This window comes from Phalaenopsis equestris, unplaced genomic scaffold (assembly GCF_001263595.1).
Source record: "Phalaenopsis equestris unplaced genomic scaffold, ASM126359v1 Scaffold000224, whole genome shotgun sequence".
In the NCBI taxonomy this organism is placed as follows: Eukaryota; Viridiplantae; Streptophyta; class Magnoliopsida; order Asparagales; family Orchidaceae; genus Phalaenopsis; species Phalaenopsis equestris.
Window position 1 is genome coordinate 3,306,408 of NW_018164666.1, and position 27,456 is coordinate 3,333,863.

General features: G+C 37.0%; 1 protein-coding gene across 1 annotated transcript; it reads left to right on the top strand.

Moving 5' to 3' along the window:
- The first annotated feature begins 2,140 nt into the window (after positions 1-2,140).
- LOC110023553 lies at positions 2,141-27,456 on the top strand. Its single transcript, XM_020723033.1, has 4 exons — positions 2,141-2,243; positions 24,286-24,444; positions 24,944-25,102; positions 27,155-27,456. The coding sequence occupies exons 1-4, from the start codon at positions 2,204-2,206 to the stop codon at positions 27,364-27,366; spliced, it is 570 nt and encodes a 189-aa protein (XP_020578692.1). The 5' UTR covers positions 2,141-2,203; the 3' UTR covers positions 27,367-27,456.

Consider the following 27,456-nt stretch of genomic DNA (forward strand, 5'->3'; position numbering starts at 1 on the left):
ACAACTGTGAAGGTTGCCCCCAGCCCGGAAGAAGTCATGTCTAAATAGGATGCGAACAGACAACCTCACTACAGTTGTGTCAGAGATGTTGACGTGAACGATTTTTCAAGAATGTAGTGAATGTCTTCCCCCCACATTAAATAATGCTCAAGATATGATCTTCAAGATGCAAAAGAGGTTCTTTCGTTAGTTAGATGACGTACATCATTAGGAAATGAAGTAGGAGATCGACATCTCAGATTTGAAGACATTATCAAACAGTGCTTCATTTCCCACAAACAATGTCAAACCGATGTGTGCTAGAAATTTGAAACATTAGAGTAACATATTTCATCTTAGCGTTGTGTGAAAATTCAACACACACTCAGATGAAGGAAATCAAACACTCGAGACACCATAAATTTTGTCGTGGACAACCCAGTAAGAGAAATAACCACTGCGTCCGACCCAATTGTAAAAATCTAATATAAGTTGATGATTATAGAGACCCCATGTCCTAGAGTCAGGAAAGATTTACAAAGTTCCGAATTACAATGTCAATGCACAAACGTTCTCTTCGCAAAGAGGAGGCTGATGATTGACGAGGGTCTACAAGTGGTGATTAATGGTGGTCGGTAGTGGTCTACTATGGTCGATGGTAGCAGAAGTAATGTTGGACTAACCTATCATAGTTGTGCTTAGGGTGTTAACATGAACCATCTTTTGAGATAGCAGTGAAGATTGTCCCCAACCCGGAAGAAGTCCTGTCTGAATAAGATGCGAACAGACAACTCCACTACAATCGTGTCAGAGATGTTAGCGTGAACGATCTTTCGAGAAAGTAGTGAATGTCTTCCCCACACATTAAATAATGCTCAAGCTATGATCTTCAAGACGCAAAAGAGGTTCCTTCGTTAGTTAGATGACATACATCATTGGGAAATGAAGTAGGGGATCAACATCTCATATTTGAAGACATTGCAAAATAGTGCTTCATTTCCCACAAACAATGTCAAACTGATGTGTGCTAGAAATTCGAAACATTAGTGTAACAGATTTCATCTTAGCGTTGTGCGAAATCTCAACACACACTCAAATGAAGGAAATCAAACACTTGAGACACCATAAATTTTGTCGTGGACAACCCACTAAGAGAAATAACCACTGCGTTTGACCTAGTTGTAAAAATCTACTATAAGTTGATGATTATAGAGATCCCATGTCCTAGAGTCAGGAAAGATTTACAAAGTTTTCCGAATTACAATGTCAATGCACAAACGTTCTCTTCGCAAAGAGGAGGTGACGAACGATGATGATCAACGAGGGTTGAAAAGTGGTGATTGATGGTGTCGGCAGTGGTCGACTATAGTCGATGGTAGCAGAAGTAATGTTGGATTTCACCTCATTCTCAAAGCAGTAAGCTCTCTCCTCTCCTCAAAAGAGTGTGGAGCTCTATTTATAGAGTTTCATTTGCAATTAATGCAAGAATATGAACCACTTTTATTGGATAATCTAGAGAGCTTCCATCGATCAGATTACTTTTGATCTGAGCTTGAATTCACTTGGATTAGACCACCTTTGGTGTCATTGGTTCCGTCTCGTTGAGTCAGTCATTTTGACTATAAGTTTGCTGAAATATGAGCTCTCAATAACTTTTTATCAATATTAGAACATTTATTGCTCAAAAGACTGCCTCAAGATCCGTGTCGTGCCTCGAGATTTGTGTTAATTGATAGAAAATTGTTGATGATGTATCACAACTCATCTTATCAAGACACTTCATTTGAATAGTAGTACGAGTAATTAAATATTTGAAATTCTCAAGTCCAATATGCATCGAATCCCGTGGATGATTAATATAATTTTTTGAGGATGTATTCATATTTATATATCTAATACTTAAATTTTCATTTTTACATATATTTCATCTTATTTAATGCATGAATATATAATATTAAAAGTTAAAAATAATAGTATTTTTAGCATGATATGAATGATATAAATATAAAAAATATAATTTACTGGAAGTGTAAATACTGTTAAATTAAATGTTAATGTAAACGTCTCAAAAATAATGTTCCCTCCTAAGATTTTCCAGGACCCACCGGTTCCTATATATATATATTCCACAGTGCTAAAATTCATTTCGCTTTCGGTTCGGATTCCTCTCTCTCTCTCTCTCTCTCTCTCTCTCTCTAGCCGACCTAGGAAATTGATTTTCGCAATGAAGAGTTCTAAATCGCAAAAAACTCAAAATGAGGCCGGTAAGAATCTTCGATTCTTGCTCTAACCAAAAATCTGGTATCTTTGTCGGGAGCACTAAACATTTATCTTTATCGTTCATCTTTTTTTTCCATTTTTGTCGGAGGAGATTCACGTTAGGTTTTTCATTCATTCGTATGTTTTTCTTGACGCTAATCTATTTTCTATTAGTTCATTATTGCTGGAAATTTCTGTATGATGTTACATTCCAAAATCTTTTGTCGGGCTTTGATGGGAGCGACTTTGAGTCAGAGAGAATTTGGGGTTGTTGGTCCTTTCTGTTTATATTGTTTGCTCTCACAAGATAGTATGAGGAGGTAAATATTAGATTCTATCACTGTGGATGGGTTAATTGAATGAACTATCCATGTAGATGTAAGAATACTTATGCTGTGTTTGGGAGTTATTCGAGTTCATATGCATTTAGTTTTGAGGGGAAGATAGTTCTATTGTAGTGAAACGGGCTTATTAAGAAGTATACTTGGAGTTTTAATTTCAATAATTTTGGGTCCAAATGGTTGCTTTTGTAAATCATCATCAGTAGCCTGGTACTAATTACTTGTGTTTGGCATCGGCTTCTTATGTAAACATGATTTTTAAGATGGTAAATTTTTCTAAGGGACCGTTTAGGTTCAGTTATTATTATTATTACTATTTTTTGTTGCTTATGTTTTTATTTTAAACAAAATATATTTTGGCATGTTCAAAACTTCAAGTAAGATATGACTCTTTCTAAAACACTCAAAAAACCTAAAATTTATTATGAGTGTATTGAAAAATATGTTGGTTTATTTTAGAAGAAAGTAAAAGCATTTAAAAAAAATATTAAATAAAATCATTTAGAAAAATAGAAATATAAATATAAAATATAATTGATCTCAAACAAGTTATAATTTTTTTTTTTGGTTGGATGTTGTTAGAAGCCTCCATTAATTTTGAACTCCACAACCCTCCACATAAACCTATAAAATGTAAGGACTTCATTTCACACAAAAATGTATGAAAAAAACTTGTAATTTCTAAAACATGTAGTTTTATCTACATATAACTAAGTTAACCCTTACTTTTGTGTCTCTAAAAATTGATGGCTATCTTAAGGTTATTGAGTTAATTTGTTGGCCTTTTTGCTTGAAATCCAGAAAAAGTAGTATTTTACAAGTTGGAGATTGTATTGTAGCTCTAGCAAGAGTTCAAAAACGGTTTTTCGAACAGAATTTCTTAGGGACTTCAAATGGAGGAGTCTTCTATAGCTGCCTTCAATAATTTTTTAATGTATGAAGAGTATGTATTTTTTCTTGAATTATGGTTATAAAATTGGTTATTCCAAGCATTCACATATTTGAGGAAATCATTTTTAATTTCTACATAGTGGCCTTTGGTCGATGCAAAAGGAATGATTCATAATTGCTAGATAGTTTATTTATTTGGTTATGAAATTGGCTATTCCAAGCATGCATTTTTCCAAATACTGTGCCTACTGCGACACATTTGAGGAAATCTTTCTAATTTATACATAGTGGCCTTCGGTTAATTCAAAAGGAATGATTCATAATTGCTAGATAGTTCATTTATTTGGTTATGAAATTAGTTATTCCAAGCATTTCTGCAAAGAACTAGCCTACTACAAAACAATCGAGGAAATTATTTTAATTCTACATAGTGACCTTCGGTTGATGCAAAAGGAATGGTTCATAATCGCTAGATAGTTCATTTATTTTGTTGACATTCCTGAATGATATATGGGCTGTCCAAATTTTTTGTTAACTTCTGAAATGTCAAAAAGCTTTTTTGTATTTTACTTCTTGATTCATAAACTTGAATCTTTGGTAGGTGAGACTTGGGATCTTCACCTTTATAGGCATCCCACCATTCAGATTCCTCACCTCCTTTTTTAGATGACTTTCTAGGGTGTTAGGAAAAAACCTTTCTATTTTCTCTTGGCCTCATGATTGATCACTTACTATTTCCATTGCATCCTAATTTCTCGCAAACCATTAATTGAGCATGGCGCCTTCTTTGCATCTATCTCAAATCCTCCTCTAACTTTGGCACTTTTAAATTTTCACTTGGTTCTTTTTTATTCACTTACCTTGAACTCTCACTTTGTTCTATAACCATCTTCCCCTTAATCAATAGTTTTCAGATGAGTTCTCCCTCCAATTTTTGGGTTGGAAGTTCAATTTCTTAACCATGTTTGAATATCTTTTTTTCATTAATACTATCTATATACTCGATCTTCTTTTGAGAAAATACTTTCATCTTCCCTGAAGGAACGAGTAAGAGAATCAAGGCTGACTTTGGTAAATTCTTCTCGATCAACTCTTTAGAGTGAGGCTTCTCGGTGATTGCATGGAAGAAATGACCATGCTAGGTTTAGTTGGAGGGTTAAAAATCCTCCCTCGTCCCGTTATCAACTTTATTCTCACTTAGGGTCCCTTTGTAAATTTATGAAACAACAAGGGTTGTTGGCCTTTTGATTTGAGGATCATATCATGAAAGGGATACTAAGAAGAATATCATATTTAAAGAAGTTTATAAGACATAGCTTCCTCATGATTTGGGCATTAGATTGTGAAAATATTAAAGATATTTTGTTTATTGAAATTTTAAATATCTAATTACCCCATGAAAATTTATTATAATGCAAATGACTGGCGAGGATGCAAATAATTATCATGACGGGTGGGTTGAGTTGTGTTTCACTTACTTTCATGCTAAATGCAAACATGATAAGTGATGATGAAGGCGAGGATATAATAATACTTGTGTGGAAGGATGTGACCATTTTAAAGTGGAAGTCAGAGCGAAAATAATTTCATATGATGGGACAATTTTTGTTCAAGGTTCCTTTTGTCTAGCTAAATTTAAGCCATCAAGCTCTAGTGTGGTGGATCGTTATTTTAAAATGAACGACTCAATAGGTGTCCAAAGGGTTCAAGCAACTGATACATTAAGAATTTTACCCAATGTGGTATTTTGAAGATTAATAGAAGTGGTACGATTGATGCAATGTGACAAACAATTTGTGAAGAGTACACTTGTGTGTCAACGTCAAACGGGCACTTTGGAAATAATTATTGAGGAATATAAACATTGTTGAGACACACCTTAAGTATTTACTTTTAAATTACAAATGAACTCGGTTCCAAATTAGTGATCTTAATTAGACTAGTCTGCTTATGATAACTACGAACATAATAATTATGGTAGCAAGGAGAAGACCAAAATACCATTTGAACAATGATATTCTCTCTCTTAAAGAGAGAAGAAAAAGAAGAATGATAATGTTCTTTTATCTTATAAAGTATATCTCTCTAGTAAGTTATGTGGGCACTATCAAATTCTATACAAAAGAAAAAATGTTGAAAGCTACACTATAAACTATTTCTTAAAGGATAAAAAAAAAGACAGGAAAGCCAAACAATTGCTTATACGATTGACAACGTTGTGATGAGTCCACTTGATAAGATAGTCTAGTCTTTATCTTCTAATGACAATGCCAAAGGATATTGCACAAGATTCTTCTATAACATGGATATATTTGAAGAGTTGTTCATCTTGAGGATACATGCTAAGCAAGCGCAATCATCACCATCATCAATGTCGACAGCTAGAAGTTTATTATTTCTACAGTTTAATGCAGAAATTAAGCTTCAAAACTACACCCTATACTAATCCCTATCTTTTGTGGTGGATGTAGGACTTGTTTGGGGTAGTAGTAGAGGTGCGATGCTGTTGATACCACACCATTTATGTATTTGACAAAATTGTGTTTTGCCTATTTTCTTAAGAATCTGTGGTGGGAAAGCTGGTTTTACAACATGAACTGACTAAGGCTCTGTTTGGCGCAGCTGCAGCTTCTCAGCTTTTCAGCTACAACTGTGCTGCCCTAGGAAATTGCTGCGGGGAAGCTGACTATCTGTTTGATGCAGCTGTGTAAAAACAGCTGTGGGACAACTGTTTCTGGAAGAATGACCATGCTACCTATGTTTGGTAAAACTGTTTAAAACAGAACTGTGACAGTTATATTTTTGATACTTCTGAAGCAGAATTTCACTCTGAAACAGTTCAAAAATTCAGATGTCCAACTAACTTAACAGTGAGTACCGAAAGTAATAAAAGAAAAAAGGAAAAAACCACAATTCATGAAAAACAAGCAAGTACTTCAAATCAAAAAGTAAAAAAACTGGCTTTTAGTTCTCAGAAGAATGCTCGCAGTTGGTATATAAGTAACCCAATCATAGCAAGCATGAAAACAAAATACATACTTTACAATGTTAACATAAACGAAAATAACTTATAATCGAAGACAAAACTTCATGAAATGCAGTGAAATAATCCTCCATCACTAGAGCAATGTTCCTACATGAACCAATTGTCCATCCAAAAGGATAAATTTCCTTGTTCAAAATTCCAAAAAATAAAAGATTTAGCTTTGCCTTTAACTTTCAGCAACCCCTTCCACACTAGAGTCCCCAACTTTTATAGAAACGAGTATAGGATGCACTCCTTTAAAATAGTTATTATGCATGGAAATTTTTCACAGTGAAGATCTAGCTTAGAATTTGCTCCAAAGTTTCAGGCAAATTATTTTAGCAGGATGATGAAGCTCTTTAAAATTCAACCCTGCAACAAAGATAAGTTCACACAACTTCTTTCAACTAACCTAATTAAAGACCATTACCCACCGTAATGTGTTGTGATCCCCAATATGGTTGATTGTTGTGTAATTGTGTATGATCAGAGGTGAGATGAGAGGTAGCTCTCGTGTCAAGGAGCCACTTTTGAGTAGAATTGTTATCATATGCTATCATAGCCTGTGGATCTGCGAGCTGGTATGACAAATTTTGTACCAACATTTTTCTATAAATAATTGAATTTCAAAAGAAACTTATAGCTTTAAATAATCCCAAATGACATGATAAATTCAAAGGTCAACATAGCTATTTCCTCACCTGAATGGACGTATGTGCATCTGCATATTTCTATTTTCTGAAAATAAGGAGGATTTTAGAGACCTGCATCTAATACTTCTGAAGGCCCAATGATATTCATATAGGCTGAAGAAATTGCAGTTATCATGATTGACAAGAGAGCCCCTAGGCAAAATAAGGTAAAGAAAAGATAAGGTTTGAAGGAATAATGGATAGTACAATTGAATCCTATGATAACAAATTATTGAAAAATGGGTAAAATGAAGTAGTTAGATTTGAGGGAAGAACAAATTCTAATCTTCTTTTTAATCTTTGGGACACAAAGGAACAAGCTCCCATACTTGTCCTTTCAGCTGGAGAGAATCTGCCTCTGAAATTATGAAATATACTGGCTTTAAGTCAAGTTCTTACGATGAACGCTAAAACGAAGAAGAACAAATGTTCAATGAAAAAAATAAAGGAATCAAACAGAGTTGAGGTTTCTTTGATATGGCCAAGGTTTTCAGACATGATGCTGGAGAAAGAGGGAGTAAACGCAGAAGTTGTAGCAGAGGAAGTAAATCTTTATTGAGAAAAGTCATCTCTCCAACGAACGCCGACAGAGAAATGGTTGATAACAACCGGCGATGGTCGGAGAGGAGGAAGGACAAGGTAGCATTAAAAAATTTAGACGAATCAAGAGCACAATTACCTTTGTTTCTCTGATGCCTCTCGCGCTCTACACAATCTCATCAAACTCGCGGACGTCACATGAAAGTAATTACCTGTCTGAGCTCGGGATCGATGGCCGACGACGATTCCTAAGCCGCCGCCTCCAACCTCATATGTCGAGCCGCTAACACCATCTCCTCCACCTTCGACCTCCTCTGCCGACCGCCATGTCTTCTCCGATCTTTCCTTTAGCCTCCACCGCACCCTTCACATTCTTTGCGAGTTGGAAGTGAATGGTGTCGTGAGAGCTTCGGCGTCAAGGAGGGGTATTATGGTCGAGTGCTACGAACAACTCTCCCTCGAACGAGGGCCGCGAGCTTCGATTCGCGGCGAGCGTTCCGCCAGATTTGCGTCCCTCCGCGAGGAAGATGCCGAACCAGACAGTAGAACTTAGCGTCACGCCGCCGCAACGCAGGGGGACCGTGCTCCCAAACGAACCCTAAAGGTCTGTTTGGGGCAGCGTGCGGGCGGCGTTTTCAAAACGCCGCCATACCGTTTGGTTCGCGCGCTTCATTAGCTTATCCGAAACTGCGTTTGAGTTTTTATACTAAACGCAGACCGGGGTCGACTCACACGGCCGGCCCGCGGGCCGCGTTTCAGGATAAACAACTTATCCTGAAACACACAAGCTGCCCCAAACGAACCCTTAGAGTGAGGTGGCTGCCAGAAAGTTGCGGCTTGACTTTTTCAAAATAAAAAAAAAAGAAGTTGTCATAGCTACCACAACTTCTTTCACAGCTTCTTCTTCAGCAACACTTTCACAGCTTCTTCAAATAGTTGCATGTGTCCCAAATAGGCCCTTAGAAGGGCCCAAAGATTACGATTGATCTCTAGTGCCAATTGAATTTTGCAATAACCAATTACCATATCAACAAGTTGGTACATAAGCCTGTTCTACTTAAGATTTACCAAGTTATCTTTGACTGCTCATATCTTCATAGTAGATATGAGATACTATATTGACAAACTAGTTGGTGGTAGCTCACTAAGATGGGAAGTCCCTTTTGCTATAAAAAGAGACCAATGCTGTAATAGTAGGAAAATTAAGTTTATCAATGCAGGTTAGAAATTCTTGTAAATGCTGGGCTACCCTGTTAAAGAATAAATGAGAAGCCACTATCTTTCTATCTTGGGCAAAGAAGGTGGCATGTTGATGCAAAAATTGACTGAGGAGCGATAAATACAAACCTTGGTCACAAGATCATGCCACCAATGTGCAGTTAATCTATAAGTTGTAAGGACCATAGATTTTTGCACAATAATGCATCTTCAGCTATGCAAAGTCATCCAAAATGAAAAATTGTCTTCCAAAAGTGTAATGGAGCAAGATTGTCATCAGTAGAGAATAATCCATTACACAAGGAGATTAGGGAGCCACCCAATTATCAATTGAAGCAAGTGCATGACTTGAAGTTAGTACCTCATCAATTTGAAAATCACGAGTGAGGAAACATTATTATAAGAATAAGTCAAACGAAGAGTATGCTCAATGTATGAATTGGGACATTTATAGAAGGCAACTAAAGGTAAAATACTACTCAAGCGGCATGAACCAAGAAACTCTCAAAAGATCTTTAAAAATCAACTGAATTTTTTTTTTGAAAAGTGTATTACCAAACACAATAACGTGGTATAGCTAGGGGACTAAAAAGTCAACCTTCTCCCACCTGAAGTTATGATCCTATGAACTCTATCAAATGGGGGCTCATTATCTATTAATCAAACTTAGTACATTTTTGGCATGAATTGAGCACTAATATAAGTTAAAGAGACATTCTTCCATCAATGCAATATATGATTGAGCCCATATATAACCAAACGTGGCTTAGTTTGATGTTAGATTGGGTGAATTTGAGTTAACCTCGAGCCATGTTTGAATCAATTCAAGATGGAATTTTTAATAGCCTGCCCCTCAAACAAAGGATGAGTCGTTGTAAGGTTGATTCCATGGTTTTTCAACATTGATTGCGAGCTTAGCTGGCATGCAGGCAATTGTTTTAGACCCCTCACGTATGCTTTTTGAGTTGTCATCCCCTTTTATTTTTGGGCCTTTCTTTAATTTTGCTTCATATTTTTTATCATGACTTTGATGTATGCAAATACTTCTTTTCCATTTGTAATATTTTTGAAAGCCTTGTACTCTTAAGAACACTTGAAACCCTTGGTAACTTTATTGTGTAAAAAGTCAAGGTCATTGCTGATATATTACGTAGTTTATATCTTACGTTGGGTTCTTTATGAGCAGGATATGATACTAAGGGGCACTTCATTCATGCAATCATTAAAATATTCAAAACTCAAAGCACGTGGAACTATCTAAAAATTTTACTCTACTTGACTCAACTCTAATCGATTTTAAGCTTAGTTCTTGGCTCAAATTTGTTTGACCAAGACCTTGCTCACTAGGATGGTATTCTACTTGACTTGGGTGTCACTCAAAAATTTCATACATATGTATCATTTAGGTGGAGGATTGCATTAGGTAGTCGGCAATCAACATAAATTTTTTGTCGAAAAAATCATGACATGAATTTTTTAAATCGTTGTGTAAATGTTAGGGTGTTCTTTGAAATATACGCGTTGTTTGATCTGAATACGGTGAAAAGTGTGCAAGGGTTGCTACATCGACATTCGAGTGTTGTGTTAAATAAGTAAAGACACATTATGAGCGTATGCGGGTCAAAAAATTATTTCATGAAATTAATATTATGATAGGATCTTGAAATATAGGTACTCTCATAGGTATATTAATGGAATCAGTAGATGTTATAGTTTATAGGAAGATAAATATCTTATACATTTAATAATTAAATGGGTTGAATAAAATACTATGGAAATTGATAGCTTAGGTTTTAAACTTTGGTGTTTAGGGAGGAGTTAGAGTTGCACTAAAAATGATGTATGTGTAATTATAGATAAGAGTTTGAAAAATATTGTTGTAAAAATTAATAAAATTGGAGATAGAATTATAGTTCTAAAGATTGTTGTTGATATTAAGATTTTTATTATTATAATATGCTCCTCTAGTAGCTTTAGATATATGTTCTAAAGAAAAATTTTGGAATGACTTGGAAAAATTAATACAAATGATATCTCTTAAAGAAAAAAAAAATTTATTGGAGGAGATTTAAATGGACATATTGGTAAAGTGGTAGAATATTTTAGAAATATTTATGGTGGCTACGGTTTTGGAGTGATTAATAAAGAAGGTAGAATCATATTGCATTTTACTTTAGCTTAAGATTTTATTATTGCTAATATTATATTTTAGTTTAGAGATGAACATATTATTACTTATAAGAATGGCCTAATAAAACACATTGATTATTGTCATTTTAATTAAAAATTTAAATACCCAACATTGATTGTTAGTTTTGGATTTTTAGATAAAGAGTTTAAAGATAAGCAGTATAATGAAACATTGTCATAGAATTAAATAGGGACACATAAAAGACAAATAAAAGCATTTTTACGAGCAAACTTGAAGATTTTAAGATTTGGGGTGTTTATGAAGAAACTAATTATTTATGAGATAAAGTAACAAACACAATTAAACAAGTGACTGAAGATATACTTGAAAAATAAAAAAGAAAAGTTTTTTATAAATAAAAATAGTTGGTGACAGAATAATAATGTGCAAGAAAAGATAAAATGAAGGGAATATTGTTATAAAAATTGATTTAAAGGTAAAAACTTATAGAATTGAAAAAAATATAAGGTGAAACGTAAGGAGTCTAACAGATGGTAAAAATATATATGTATAAACTAGCCAAATAAATAGAAAAGAAAATTAAATACATAATTCAAGTAAAATGTATTAAAGATGAAAATCATTAAGTATATTACTTAGATGAAGATATTCAACATAGGTGGGTGAGATATTTTGTTGAACTTTTTAATGAATTTTTTTTAAATATGATTAACTTTAGTGATCTTAATATCATTAATAGTAATAAAACTTGTTAGTTTTACCGTTACATTAGTAAAAAGGAAGTTGAAGAGGTTTTAAAGAAAATCAAAGGTGAAAAATTAGTAGTACGTGATAGTATCTCAATAGAAGTGTGAAAAAATTTAGGAGATTGATAATTTCTCGACTTACTAAATTTTTTTTTATTATTTTAAAAACTATAAAGATGTCTGAGGAGTGGAGGAAGAGTATTTTTGTCCCTATTTTGAAGAATAAAGGAGATGAATAAGAGTATGCAGCTTATAGAGGAAATAAGTTAATGTGTCATACATTAAAACTATGAAAGAGAATAATTGAACATAGGTTAAGACGTGAGTCTAAGATTTCTCATAATCAGTTTGGATTTATACTGGGTAAGTGTACTACGGAAGCTATACATTTATTGAGAGGTTTGATGGAGAACTACAGAGATAGTAAGGAGGATCTACATATGTTTTTTATTGATTTAGAAAAAGCTTACGATAAGGTTCCGTGAGAAGTTCTTTGGAGAGTTCTAGAAAAGCATGGTGTTGATATGACTTCTATTCAAGTCATTAAATATATATATTCTAGTGCTGTTATTTGTGTTTGAACAAAAGGAAAAGTGACTAAGTATTTTCCTATTTTAGTTGTATTACATCAGGGATCGACTTTAAGCCCATATCTTTTGCTTTAGTTATGGATGCTCTTACTGAGCATTTACAGGAGGATTCACCTTGGTGTATGCTTTTCACTGTTGATATCCTTCCTGTGGAGAAGAATAGAGAAGTAGTTCAGGAAAATTTGAATTATGGAGGTCTGCTTTAGTGTCCAATAGCCTTCGTTTGAGTAGATCTAAAATTAAATAATTGGAATGTAGTTTTAGTAGTAATATATTTTGTGGCATAGTTGTAACAATGGGTATTCGAATTATAAGATTGAACGTTTTAGTTATCTTGGGTCTATTGTTCAAAGTGATGGTGATAAAGATGGGCATGTTATTAGTAGATTTCAAGTTGGATGGTTGAAGTTGAGGAATGCATCGGGCCTACTGTGAGATAGAAAAGTACCGCTTAGACTTAAAGGAAAATTTTAAAAGATGGCGGTGAGATCTGCAGTGCTTTATGACGCAAAATGTTGGCCTATACAAAAAAAGTATAAAACTAAGTTAAGTTGTTGAGATGAGAATGCTTAGGTGGATGAGTGGCTTCACACTTAGAGAGAAAATATGAAACAAATTTATGAAACAAATTGAGAAAATATGAAACAAATTTATCTGTGAAAGGGTTGGTGTAGCTTCAGTGGCAGACAAGATTAGAGAGAGTCGTCTTTGGTCACATTAAACATCGATCCATCGATCATCTGATGATTTGTTAGGATAGTGGATGTTTTAGATTCGACTTATGTTAAGAAATGTGGAGGTAGAGCTAAATAGACATGTGCATGTTGTATAAAAGATGATCTTAATTCATTAGAATTAAATGAAAATATGACATTCAATAGGAGACAATGTTGTTTTTGTAAACCCCACTTAGTGGGATAAAGACTTGTTCTTTTTGTTGATGTTGTATCACTTAGCTACTTAAGATTACACTTGACAATATACTCCTTGGTTTTAATATATAAGTTTTAATCACAAATCCTAGCTGCTATGATGATTTTCTTATTTCATATAGATATAACATGTATATTTGTCATTGTGGTTATCTTATATTTGTAATTGTCATTGAAATTACATGATAAAAATATCATGTAAATTTCTATTTAAAAAAAACTCCTTACAGTTTCGTCTCTTAGTTCATCATTCCTTATTTATGAAATATGAACACCTACTCACCTCGCTCTATGTATGTACTCATCTTTGGAGCACAGACACCGACATGATATAATTACATGGCACAATAGAGAGACACGACGTAAACATTAAAACTATGGCATGACAAACATGAACCTACGTTACAACACACTATAGACATACTATTTTCTTTTATAAACATCAAGATAAAATTTATAATCAAAACAACTAAAGAAAATATGGTATAAAAAATTTACATAATGAAGTAAAATATCATAGGGATTACATAAGAATTAGAAGTGGTTTGATTATAATTATATTTCACTATCCAATTCAATGCAATATCCTCAACACTCCAAGAGTAAATTAGTCATTAGATATGATTTGATTTGATATTTTCTTACAAAAAAAAAAAAAAATCAAAGAAGTGTATATAGTTTTTAAATTAACTGCATAAATTTTGAATACATTGATGCACCACTATTTGGGCCTAACAAACTCAACAATATGACACTTGTTAACCATCCAATTGTTACACCAGTCTCTTCTAAACTTGGCCTGGACGGACCCAACCCAACCATTACATTCCCGGGTGGGGTCGGTTAAGCCTCTAATCATGTATGCGATGAGAGGAATTAGGGAGGTTTTTGGGAAAAAAATTGAATGCATTTTGGGATGTTTTATTAGGCTAACCATCTAGGGTTTGCTTTCATGTTTGGATTCCTGCAATTTTTTTTTGTCTTCTTATTCCTAACAACGTCTAGGGATTGTGAATAGTCGATATACCTCTCGAATTGTAGATCACCCAATGTATCTTTTTTATTTGCTTGGATATTAATCAAATTAGCCTAATTTGGGTTTTCCCATACATTTCTTACAATGTGTTAATTGATTTTTGTTTCGATTTGTATCAGAGTAAGATCTTTGAGAGATGGTGGCAAAGAAAGTGGATGTTTTGGAAGAGAAATTGGAAGGAGAAGTATGACAAATTAAATTCGGAATGGAGCAAATTTTTTCAACCATAGAAAGATTTTTTTCAATGAAAAATCTGTTTGAGGGCTTGGAGGAGATGAAGAAGGCTTATTGAGATCAATGTAAAATCCCGCCGACAGCTCAAATTGCAAACCCTATCAGAGAATTTTTGGCTAAATTGAAAAAAAGGAGATCGGACGAGAGTAACATGAGGAGGAAAACATCCACTATCAAGAACCTCCTCTCCTAGGGTTCTGATGGGGGGGGGGGGGGGGGGGGGGGGTGGATTAGGAATTTTTGATGGAGGATTTGGGCTGAAACATGGGAATGAGTTATGCCTGGGGTATTGGGGAGTAAGAGGAAAGAATGAGAGAAGTTGGGATGGGGTATGATTCTGATCGAAGGAGGGATTTTCACTCTAGTTTTATGGGGGGAACTGTCAGAGGGAGACAAAGTTGAGATGAAGATGTGGGTTAGGAAGTTGAAGATGTCAATCTTTGACGGGGAAGACAGATATGGTTGGGTGTACCGAGTGGAGGATATTTCGCGGTTAGTGTGTTAAACGAGGAGAACAAACTCATACTGGCAGGGTTATGTTTGGAGGGGAAAGCCCTAGCATGGCTTTAGTGGAGGGAGGCTAGATACATGATCCGCTCATGGGAGGAATTTAAGTATTGCTTGTTGGAGTGTTTTCGATCCATTCGAGAAGGAGACCCACACGAGCAATTCTTTTCCTTGACTCAGGAGGGGACTGTTATGGAGTATAGTGAGAGATTTGAGTTATTTGCGGGACTGTTGAGGGGGGATTTTTGAAGTATTATTGGAGGGAAATTGCATTCAGGGATTATTAGGCTCACTGTGAGCCCTTTTTTCAGTCTAGTCTTATTGTTGAAGAAGGATGGTAGCTGTAGATTTCGTGTGGATTACAAGGCTCTGAATAAGGAAATTGTAATAGACAAGTTTCTTATTTTGGTGATTGATGAGCTGTTAGATGAGTTTTTTGGAGCATTCATTTTCTCGAATATTGATCTGAAGTCAGGCTACCATCATATCAGGATGAAACCAACTGATGTGCACAAGACAACTTTTAGGACTCATGAAGGACATTATGAGTTTTTGGTGATGCCATTCAGCTTTACCAAGACTCTGGCCACATTTCTTTCTCTCATGAATTGGGTTTCTCAGTCTTACCTCGGGAAGTTCGTCTTGATGTTTTTTGATGATACCATAATTTACAGTCGTACAAAGGCAGAGCATATGGAACACCTGAGGACAGTTCTTGAGATTTCGAGAGAGCATCAATTGCACGCCATCTTGAGGAAATGCTCTTTTGCACAGTCACAGGAGTGTTTAAGACATGTGGTGACCAAAACTGGGGTGACAGTGAACCAGTTCAAGATTGAGACTTTATTGGACTAGCCTTTTCCTAGGAGTTTGAATGAGTTGAGAGGGTTTTTAGGTATCACTGGGCACTATCAAAAATTTGTGAGAGGGTATGACATTATTGCATGGCTGTTGGCGGAGCAACTGAAGAAAAACAGTTTCAAGTGAGGGGAAGCAGCGATATATACCTTCGAACAGTTGAAGAGGGTCATGACCAACATGCCAGTATTAACAATTTCAGACTTCAACAGACCATTTGTAGTAAAGAAGAATATGTTGGGATATGGATTGGGTGCAATAATCATGTAAGAACAACTGCCTTTTGCTTATTTAAGTCAGGTGCTCACAGCCAGGGCGAGACTTAAGTCTGGATATCAGCGGGAGTTGATGGCTATTGTCTTGGTCATTCAAAAGTGACATCCCTTTATATTGGGGCAACACTTCATAATTAATAGATAAGAGGAGCTTGAAGTTTTTGTTAGAACAGAGGATGATGACTGAGGAGCCTTAGAGGTGGCTATCCATGTTAGTTAGATATAATTTTGAGATCCAGTATTGCCTTGGACAGAAGAATAAGGCCGCAGATGCACTATCAAGGAAGGTGGAGGAGCTTAAACTGACAGTTTTATTAGTACTCATGGTCTTAGATTGGGAAGCCTTGAGACAGACAAGTGAATACGATGAGGGGTTGAGAAAGATCAGGGTAGATCCGAACAATCATCCATGATATGCTTTGAGGGGACAACTATACTAAGGACGATTCATATTACTGAGGGCATTAGAGTACATTCTCAAACTACTGCAGGAGTTTTACGACAGTGCTCTTGGGGGGCACATAGGGGTGCACTAGACATACAATCGACAATCGGTAAAGCTGTATTGGGTGGAGATGCGATGATAGATTTTATAGAGGGGTTGCCACAATTAGAGAAATTTACTATGATATTAGTGGTAGTGGATCACCTTAAGCAAGTATACACACGTTATTCCATTGAGACACTCTTACACTGTTGTTTCAGTTGTTACTGTGTTCATACGGGACGTGGTTCGTTCGCATGGTATTCCATAATTCATTTTATCTTATAGGAATGAGCTGTTCTTCAACTATTTCTGTAAGGAACTGTTCAGATTACAAAGGACAATCCTAAAAAGGAGTATAACATATCATCCAACAACAAATGGCCAGACAGAGGTGGTCAACAGGAGTATGAAGACGTACCTACATTATTTTGTATCATATAGGCCGAACCTTTAGGCATGGTGGATTGCTTGGGTTGAGTATTGGTACAACACTTCATACCATACTGCAACATAAATCACTCCTTTTAGAATTTTATATGAGTTGGATCCACTTTACCTGATATACTTTGGGCATAGCACTACACCAATATCAAGTCTGGACAGTGCTTGGAGGAGAGGGACAGGACATTGGAAAAGCTCAAGGGACGTTTACTGATGGCCCAACAAATCATAAAGAGGAAGACTGATAGACGTAGGAGGTAGGTACAATTTGAGCTAGGAGACATGGTTGATTTGAAATGGAGTCCTTATTGGTAGAAAACACTAGCCAGGAGGAGATGCGAGAAGCTTTCCTCATGATATTTTGGACCCCATGAGATCATGATACGTAACCATCATCATCAACATTATTACATCCAGTTTACCAATAATAGTATATCTTGACTTTTAATATACAATGATTCACTTGACGGGCTCCATAAAGATGCTTCAGGCTATGTTTGAATGATATTAGAGAAGGAAAGAAAATGTATATTGAATCTTCAAATAGTAGATTGTTATCTATATGGAACCAGGGACTCAATTTTCATACTCTTGTGTTTAATTCATCTCTTTTGGCCCCATCGGCCAAGGGGCCATCCAGCCTACCACCTATGCGTACAAACCTTTTTGGTTTTCTGGCTTGCGACCATTTTGATAGTACTGATTTGGAATCAAAGTTTGTAGTGTTGTTTATAGGCTAATTTGTGTGGATCAATTTTATGTGACTCAACACCAAGACCAGCGAACAAACCACGATGAAACGACAATAGATATGTGGAAAAAACACAAACGAGGGTTGTTGTTACAAAAGATCAAAGGAAATAAATAAGATACAAAGTTGACCTACTATTCGAGAGGTAGATCGTCTCTCTGACACCCAAGACGTCCCTAGGACCACCACAAGAAAAAAAGAAACAACAACCACTAAAAAACATGCATAAAAAAGTGAACTCTAGGTTCTCCCCTTAATAGAATTCCTTCATAACATTTCAAAACTTTCCCTCCTAACTTTTCCTTCAAACTCCTTTTAATTTCTTCTCTATGCATAGGTGATTATGGCCCTAGTGGCCCCACCCTTTCCTTCTTATGCGGCTCCCTCTGTTCGCTCCACTTCTTCCCATCGCCAAGATCGGTCTGCCTGTGGGCCGGTTATACTGCTTCCAACCGGTCCAGGGTGGACCGACACATGTAAAGGCATAACATTATTCCCCTCCCAAAAAAGTACATTGTCCTCAAAGTGGAAGGATGAAAACTATTTGTGGATCATCTTGTAAGACTGCATTGTTGCCACAAAGTCTGACAACTTCTTCCATTTGACCAAACCTTCTATGTCTACCCTACTCCTCGACACACTCCTTTGATCTCTAACGTTTCCAAAATCACTTCCTAGTTTTCTATTAGCGTCAGCGGTAGTGTAAGCGAGGGTGCATGATCTCCAATCACACGTCTCAGCTGGGATATATGGAAGACTGGGTGTCATGCGAATGATGGCGGTAACCTCAAACGATAAGCCACTTCCCCCAATGTGTGACATCACCTCATGTGGTTCAAAGTATTGTGATGAAAATTTCTCGCTTTTTCTGTCCAATGTCTTCTATCGGTAATGACTTAGCTTTAAGTAGACTATCTCCCATGGTTCAAACCGCAACTCTTTCTTGTGTTCATCCGCTTTCCTCTTCATGATTTGTTGAGCTCTGACTAAATGTCCCTTAAGCTTTGCTAGTATGTTGTCCCTCTCCTCTAAGTACTGATCGGCATTAGATACTAGTGTGGCGCCTGCACATAATGTACCAAGCGAGGTGGATCCCGCTCATATAATATCTTAAAAAGAGGTGGTCTATGTTACGGTGTGATACAAAGTATTATACTAATATTCAGCCCACGCAATCCACTGTTTTCATAGTTTTGGCGTATCATATACAAAACAACGCAATCATGTCTCTACACTCCCGTTGACCACCTCCATCTGTCCATTGGTCTAGGGATGATATGCGATTCTCCTCTTAAAGTCTGTCTCTTGCAACCTGAATAGCTCTTTCCAGAAGTGGTTGAGGAACACCTTGTTTCTATTTGACACTAGCCACTCCATGCAAACGAACCACCTCTCGAATAAATACTGCCACGATTGAGACCACAGTGCAGGGATGCGTAAGATAATGAAATGTGCATACTTACTCAGGCGATTCACGACCACCATGATTATCGTGAAACCTGTTGACCGTGGCAATCCCTTGATGAAATCTATTGTCACTTCTTCCAACACCTTCCCTGGTAATGCTAATGGTTGTAGTAACTCTCCTTGTGTTATGGTCAAGCACGGTATCCTCGACGTCTCTGCGCATCCCCAACCAAGAAATTTGAGCCGCTAGACGACTATAGGTCTTCTGCACCCCTGAGTATCCCCCAATCACACTGCCATGAAACTCCTATAACAATCTGGGAATATACCTCAATGTCTTTGGTAGCACAAATCATCCCTGGTGGAGCAACTACTGCCCCCTCAATGTATTCCTGGATGACTGTTCTGATCCTGTAGAATCTCAGGGTTATCTTCCTTAGCTCCTCATCCTGTTCACTTTCCTGTCTCAGGGCTTCCCAATCAAGGACCAAGGGTACCGATAGGGTCGTCTATTGGGGCTCCTCTACCTTTCTCGACAGTGTGTCAGTTGCCTTATTCTCCAATCATAGCTGATATTGAATCTCAAAATCTTACCTAGTAGCTTGAATAACCATCTCTGATGCTTCTTAGTCACCATTTGTTGTTTCAGAAGATACTTTAAGTTCCTCCGATCTGTCTTGAAAAAAAAATATTGTTCCAAAAGGTAGGGCTGTCATTATTGAATGACAAAGACAATTGCCATTAATTCACAATCATACACTGACTTCAGTCTCGCTCTAGTCGTAAAAACCTGGCTGAAGTAGGCAATCAACCACTGATCCTACATGAGCACAACTCCTAATGCGTACTTTAACGCATCCGTCTTCATCACAAATAGTTTACTAAACTCTGGAAGTGCTAATACTGGCGCGCTAGTCATGATTCTCTTCGGATGTTCAAACGTTTGTGTTGTTGCTTCCCTCCATTTGAAATTGTCCTTCTTCAACTGCTCCATCAATGACCATGTTATAATGTCATATCCTCTCACGAACTTCCGGTAGTAACCTGTGAGTCCCAAGAATCCTCTCAACTTCTTCAAATTCCTTGTTACGGGCCAATCAACCATAGCATTGACCTTGGATTGATCCACTGCTACCTCCATTCTAGTCACCACATGCTCTAGGTACTTCACCTGTAACTGTGTAAAAGAACATTTCTTCAAGTTAGCATACAATTGATGCTTCCTCAGCATCTCTAGGACTGTCCTCTGGTGCCCCACATGCTTTGTCTCTATACGTCTGTAGATTAGAATATCATCAAAGAAAATCAGGACAAATTTTCGAAGATAAGGTTGAAAAAATCCTATTCATGAGGGATTGAAATGTTGTTTGGGCATTGGTGAGGCCAAACGACATAACTAAGAATTCATAATGTGCTTAATGTGTCCTGAATGTTCTCTTGTACACATCCGATTGATTCATCTTGATCTGGTGGTACCCTGACTTAAGATCAATTTTTGAGAAAATAGTTGTCCCATAAAACTCATACAGTAACTCATCAATCACATGAATAGAAAATTTGTCCAACACCATTTCCTTATTCAAAGCCCGGTAGTCCACACTGAATCTCCAACTACCATTTTTTTCTTCACCAACTGGACTGAAAAAAGGGCTCACATTAGGCCTGATAATCTCAACTTTGAGCATCTCTCAGATCAGCTTCTCTATCTCATTCTTTTAAATCTCGGGGTACTTGTATGATATAACGCTGATTGTAGAAATACCCTCCTTCAATTTAATAGCGTGCATGTTACCCCGGAAGAGTTAACCGCTGGGTTGCTGGAAGACAACCGTAAACTGTCGTTAGAGCCACTGTAGGAGCTGCTGGATCCCTTTCAAAAACTCTGCCAACTCTGAATCCCAAATCTTCTCAATGCTCTACAACTCCACCAAGCATCCCAGTCCCACTCTTCGAATCGACTTGTCCATGGTTTTGCATAAGCTAGCATCTCTCCTCTCAACACCGTCTTTTTACCCTCTACTTGGAACTCCATCATCAAGGACTTCCAATCCACCATTATCTCTCGCAATGTTCTTAGCCACTTAATCCCCAAGATCACATATGTGCTGCCCAAACTAAATAAAGGAAGTTTTCACCACCTATAGACAATGTAGTGTCAGAACCAGCCCTTTGCAAACTGCCCGAGATTTCTCCGCCTTTCCCGCCCCTATCATGACGCCAAAACTTCCTGCAGTCACCAGTTTCAACCCTAGCTTCTCCACAACCTGATTTGAGATAAAGTTATGTGTGACCACGCTATCCACACACCACAACGACTGTTCCTCGATCCATCCCCTCACATTCATGGTGTGATTCGGGGTAAATCCCACCACCGAATTAGGGTAAATCCAAATGCAGATGCTCCTCCACTGCATCCTCTTCTGGTCGCATACTCTCTGCATCCTCCTCCTGAACTAACACAATCTGAGGAGCACTTTTTTTTCAACGGTGTCCTGTGGCGTATTTCTCATCACATCGGTAACATAATAATTTTGATCTTTTATTCTGCATTTGTGAGACGCTTGAAACTACCCCCGGGGCGGGGTCCTATATTCTTCTCTTTCAGCGTCTCTTTCTGAATTGACACTGTCTGAGTCCTTGGTGTCGTGGCTGTCAAGGTGCTCATGTAGAATCCTCCAGTGCTGCCACCTTTATTGGTCTTCTTCACTTGCTTCTTATCCTTCATCATTTGGGCGAGCTCCATCATTTCCCTCAATCCTCGTGGTCTCAAGGGGCGGATGACCGCTTGTATGTCGGACTTCAGGCCTTTTAAGAAGTTCCCATACAAGCCTGTTGCAGAAATTCCTCTCAACCTCCCTAACAAGAGCCTGCACTTCTCTCGGTACTCCATCACAGTCCTCTCCTGGGTCAGAGCATAAAATTGCTCATTTAAGTCTCCTTCCCTAATGGCTTGGAAACGTTCCAACAAACAATCGTTAAACTCTTCCCATGAGTTTATCGGATACATGACCTCCATTCACTGGAACCACGCCGAAGCCTTCCTTTCCAAGAATAATTCCACTACCATGAGCTTCTCTTCCTCAATCAACCTGTTGGTCGCAAAGTTTCGTTCCACCCGATACACGCATCCATGTGCATCCTCCCCTTCGAAGATTGACATCTTCATTTTCCTGTCCCTTGCATCTCCTCCCCAACCTCCTCTTCCTCCGGTATTTCCCCCCATGTGTTTAGGTTGGAAATCCCTCATTCGATCATAGGCATATTCCACTCCCGAATCCCTCCTTCCTCCATCGTACTCTTTCGTGCCCCTTACACCAACTCTCCTCCAATTTTCGACCCATTCCCCTCCATCAGTAGTCTCCACTCCCCCTCCTTTCGGAGTCCTATGCAGACGCTCTTGTAGGTAAGTGAGGTTTTTTTTGTTGTCTTCTCGCTCAATTTCCTTCCCTTTTGACCTAGCTAAGGATTCTTTGATCAATCCTTGGTTAGAATTGGCAGCTTGAGCGATTGGCATGACCTTTGCTTGCATCTCCATGAGCTTTTTCATCATCTCCTGCATTTCTTCTATGCTTTCAAATCCATCGTTCATTCGACTTTCAATAAAAGAAAACCTATCCTTCATGTTGACGAACCTCTCTTCCATTCTTGATTTGATTTGCCCTACCTCGCCTTCTAGCATATTCACTTTCTTTGTTGTCATCCCACCAAGATATATGCTCTGATACCAATTTGATACGCCTCAGAACCAAAATCAGCGAACAAACCACGACGAAATGCAATAAGTAGGTGGAGGGCTGCTTTTACAAAAGATCAAAGGAAACAAGATACAAAGTTGTCTACTATTCGAAAGGTAGATCGTCTCTCCCACACTTTAGATGTCGCTAGGAACACTACAAGATGAAAGAAAAACCAGCCACAATAAAACATGCATAAAAAAAAAAAAGTGAATCGTAAATTCTACCCCTAATAAAATCTCCTCACTGCATTTCAAAAACTTTCCCTCCAATCTTCTTTAATTTCTCCTTGCATAAGTGATTATGGCCCTAGTGGGCCCCACCCTTTCATTTACTTCTTCTACAGCTCCTTTTGCCCCGCTCCACTTCTTCCTGTCGCCAAGACCGGCCCCGTCTGTGGGCCGGTTATACTGCTTCCAGCCGGCCCACGGCGCGTGTAAAGGCGTAACACAATTTTTGTTCCTACAATAGTTTAATTTTTAGGACTTATATGTGGAAACTGGTATCATTGTTTAGGAACGAAGAAGTAACGATTTAGAAGTGGTTTTGAGGGCTTTGATGATGTTGCCATTAACATAACCAACCATGTAGTCGACGCTGAAGATGGGATAAAATTGGTTATGGATATCCTGATCATAATTTACTATGAAAGCTATACATAACTATCGTACTGTTTTCAAAGCAAATTGAAAGATTTAAACTCCTGATTAACTTATTTTCCCTAAGATTTTGTAGCTCTTACCAATAGTTTGTTGGGGACTTGGAGTAATCACTATAACATTGTTACTAGAAATATTTGCATTTGATATCATTTTTTTTTCCTTTCATTAACAGTCTGTTAATGTGTTCCAATTCCCTTCTATGGCATGAATTAACATTTTAATTTCGTTGTCAATATTGAATTGCGGGTGAAGGCTTGTTAAGACGAAGCAAGTTTTTTTTTAACAGTGGGTTCAGGCTTACTTACCGAATAATGGCTCTTTGTTTTCATTGAAGCTGTGCTTAATTTAAACAATTTTATGCAAACACTACTCAACGGTTATCAAAATTAATTCCCTTTAATTGAATTGGCTCCCTATATCAACTGAATTAGTTTCTTAAAATGTGGGATATTGATTAATCTTATCAACTTTTTTATGTTTTTGCCCCCTGCTTAAAGTACCTGAGTTACTATTTTTTGGTATTTACAGAAAATAGCTCTTCTTCTCAACCCAAAAACAAGACCTGGGTTGCTAGGTCAAATCATGTTGGTTCGAGTAAAGCCGCCGCTCAAACTTCACCATCTGCCAGAATTAGCAAAGGCAAAGGCAAAAGTGTAGTATTTCCATTGCCTGACCCAAGTGTTTCTGGTACTTCTGCCTCCAGCTTATTTTAATTAGCTAATTAAATTATCCTGCATATTTTGTATGAGAAATTTACTTTAAAATTTTAAAAACAAAAAAGAATTTTTGAGGCATATACTATGCAGATAAATAATATTAAATGTCATAGGATAAGACTGATTTAACAAAAAAAATGGCATCTCTCGTGTGTGCACGCGCGTGTGTAGGAATATGTTCATCTTTTCAAAGGAGCTGCTAAACCCAAACCCAAAACCCAAAACCCAAAACCCTACCCTAAACCCTAATTAGTTATGATATGTCATACTAGCTTTAAATATAATGCTAATTATTTAAATTTAAATTTAAACTTATTTGCTCATTTGACAATAAATTATACACAAGGTTATTGCATTTGAATTAAAATTAATAATCTTCATATTTTTTTTATTATAACAATCATTCATTACAATGCATCGACATTGATTACTTTTATACAGTAATAAGGGCTATTGTACATTTATTGCAGGAAAAATTGATTCTTCTTCTACCGTCTGTTTGGCTGCGCCTAATGTCTTTGACAACAAAAATAAGATGTCAAATTATATTGCCTCCAAATTAAGCCGTGAAAGGTCTCTACAATCATGTTTGGAGAAGGCTATAATTGGCAATGTCAGAGCTGATGCAGGTATGCATTTCACTTCAAAACTAAGAAACTGATTAAGCGCGCCTACTGGCATATTTATTATTATTTAATATTAGAAGGTGATTATTAGTAAAATGTATCTTCATATTGGGTGTTATTCCTTTTTTTTTTGTCCTCTGACAAGCTATTAAAGTATACATGAATCTCATTTTCCTCTCAACGTGCCATAAATCAAGAAAATCTTGTCTGCCCATTTAATTAATTCCAGCATTTTGCTCACATTCTGTCTGATGCATGATTATCCATTTCATTTCACACATTTTTCTTATATTTTTCATCATCTGTAGCTGTTCCCAATATATATTTAGGTGCATTGTAGTATTCTTTTTGAAAGGACATCGAAATGGATGTTTTTCTCAGTCATCTAACGGTGTAAATGAGTATGGCTTGAGTGAGCCTAGTGTTTGTTTGTGTTTGGCTTTATATCATCCAATTCAGAATGTAAATTTGTTTTAAATATTTTATTAAACAAGGGTCCTATTAAAATGGGATGTCCTTTTAAACAAGGGTTCTATTAATAATGAAAACGGGATGTCTTTTTTAAACAAGTGTCCTATTAAATGAAAATAAGACCCTTCTTTACATTCATTGATTTGGGTAATATTTCATCCTTGAAAACCTCAAGCCTGTAAATGTTTCCAATTCATCACTTCTTGCAAAAATTAAACCATTTCAATTGGTTTTCAAGTGAATTATAAGGTCAGACCGAGCAGGTAACTGCGCTGGTGGAGATCGCGCTGAGCAGAATATCGGATCATTTGTTAGGATAAAAAAAGAAACTCCTTATATTTTATATCTTTCTCTTTGAATGAGATCTCAATTTCAGTTTCATTAGATATCTAAAAATTAGAATCCCAGTGAATGTGATCATGACATTGTAGGTGCTTGCGATGGGCTAGATGCTACTTCCCTCATTAGTAATGGGTGGCATAGCCGTAGCAGAAGTTTCAATTTTTTTTATCCATTTCTTTATTACCCGGATGGGAACGAGAGAAAGAAAGGACGGGGGGCGACCATGCATGGCACTTCTCGGCCGTGTCTCTGAGGGATCGTTGAACGAGTGACTCATGAATGCAGCCGGGTCGGACAAGCCAATAACTTGAACACGTTCGGTCATTTTTTTGAGCAAGAACCACTGCGTGAACTTACCTTCACTATGATACGGACTCCAAGTTCTTATGGCAGAGCACGAGGAGTTTTTTTTAAGATGATGATGGGAATGCAAACACGATCGGGGTCTTCATGATCCGAGATCAGACTTTTATATTAGCCACAGTTATGTAAGCATGAGATTTTTTTGGTAGTAGCGGTGAACAAGATGCCCGCTAGAGGGAATCTGGGATTGAAAGATTCGTTCCTGTTCTTGGATTGGGCAGTGTTCGTCCACTAATTGTGCGTGGGAGGGTTGAATTTGACAAAGAAACTTTCTGATTTGTCTTCTCGCTTTTTCATCTATATCAAATCCTCCATTACTTCTTCGCCAATACCTTTGAGCTTTCTACTTTTTTCCTAGTCCATACCTAGTAGTCAGTGTACCTGCGCTACTCATAGCAGCTACCACTGATCATCCAGCCTGGTATACAATCTCTCGCCTGAGCGAACATTGACGTATTGACGGTTACAAGCAAATCCCGCCTCCCCTTTGCTGTCCGTTCACCCCCCTTCAATTAAGAAGTAACTGCATCGATTGGAAGGAAATAGTGAATTTTTTGTATCATACTTTCTTTAGCTAAATCTATTTCCACTGAAAAGGCAAAAAATATTTTTGTGCAACCAAAAAAAAGTCTTGGAAAAATCTTAATTGATTACAAGCTATTTAATATTACAAACTCGAATTTTCTTGACAATCCCATCAGTTTTTTTATCTGTTCCTTCTTTAGTCCGTCTATTTTTTTTGCTCGATAAGAAAGATTCAATAATTATTATTAAGCTCTTCTTATTGCCCAATAAGAATTCAATTTATACTGCATTTTCTGTGAACAAAATCAAATTGAAAAGTTGTGGAATGTACTCATATTTATTTAATATTTACAGGTAACAATTATGATAGTGGCATAAAACCAGTTGGAACAAGGTGCCAACTATGCAGGCTGGATCTAGCATTCATCCCTAAGAATTTTTCAGGAATCGCCCACGAACTTCCTACTGCTGCAGTCTTGCCTTGCGGCCACTGCTTCCATAAGCTGTGCCTAGAAGCTGTCTTTGGTACAGTAGAGCCTCCATGCGTCACCTGCTTGGATCGTTAATCTCTCATTACTGCTTTCATGATACCAGGTTAGTTTTTTTCAGTATTAGCTCCTTTTGGTATAGAAATTTGGAAAATGTGCAGAATTTCT

Excerpts from the sequence above, each read along its gene's own strand:
- LOC110023553 (XM_020723033.1), top strand. The coding sequence starts at position 2,204 with ATGAAGAGTTCTAAATCGCAAAAAACTCAAAATGAGGCCG. Across the intron at positions 2,244-24,285 it reads AAAAACTCAAAATGAGGCCG|AAAATAGCTCTTCTTCTCAA; the intron begins GTAAGAATCTTC and ends TGGTATTTACAG. Across the intron at positions 25,103-27,154 it reads CAATGTCAGAGCTGATGCAG|GTAACAATTATGATAGTGGC; the intron begins GTATGCATTTCA and ends TAATATTTACAG.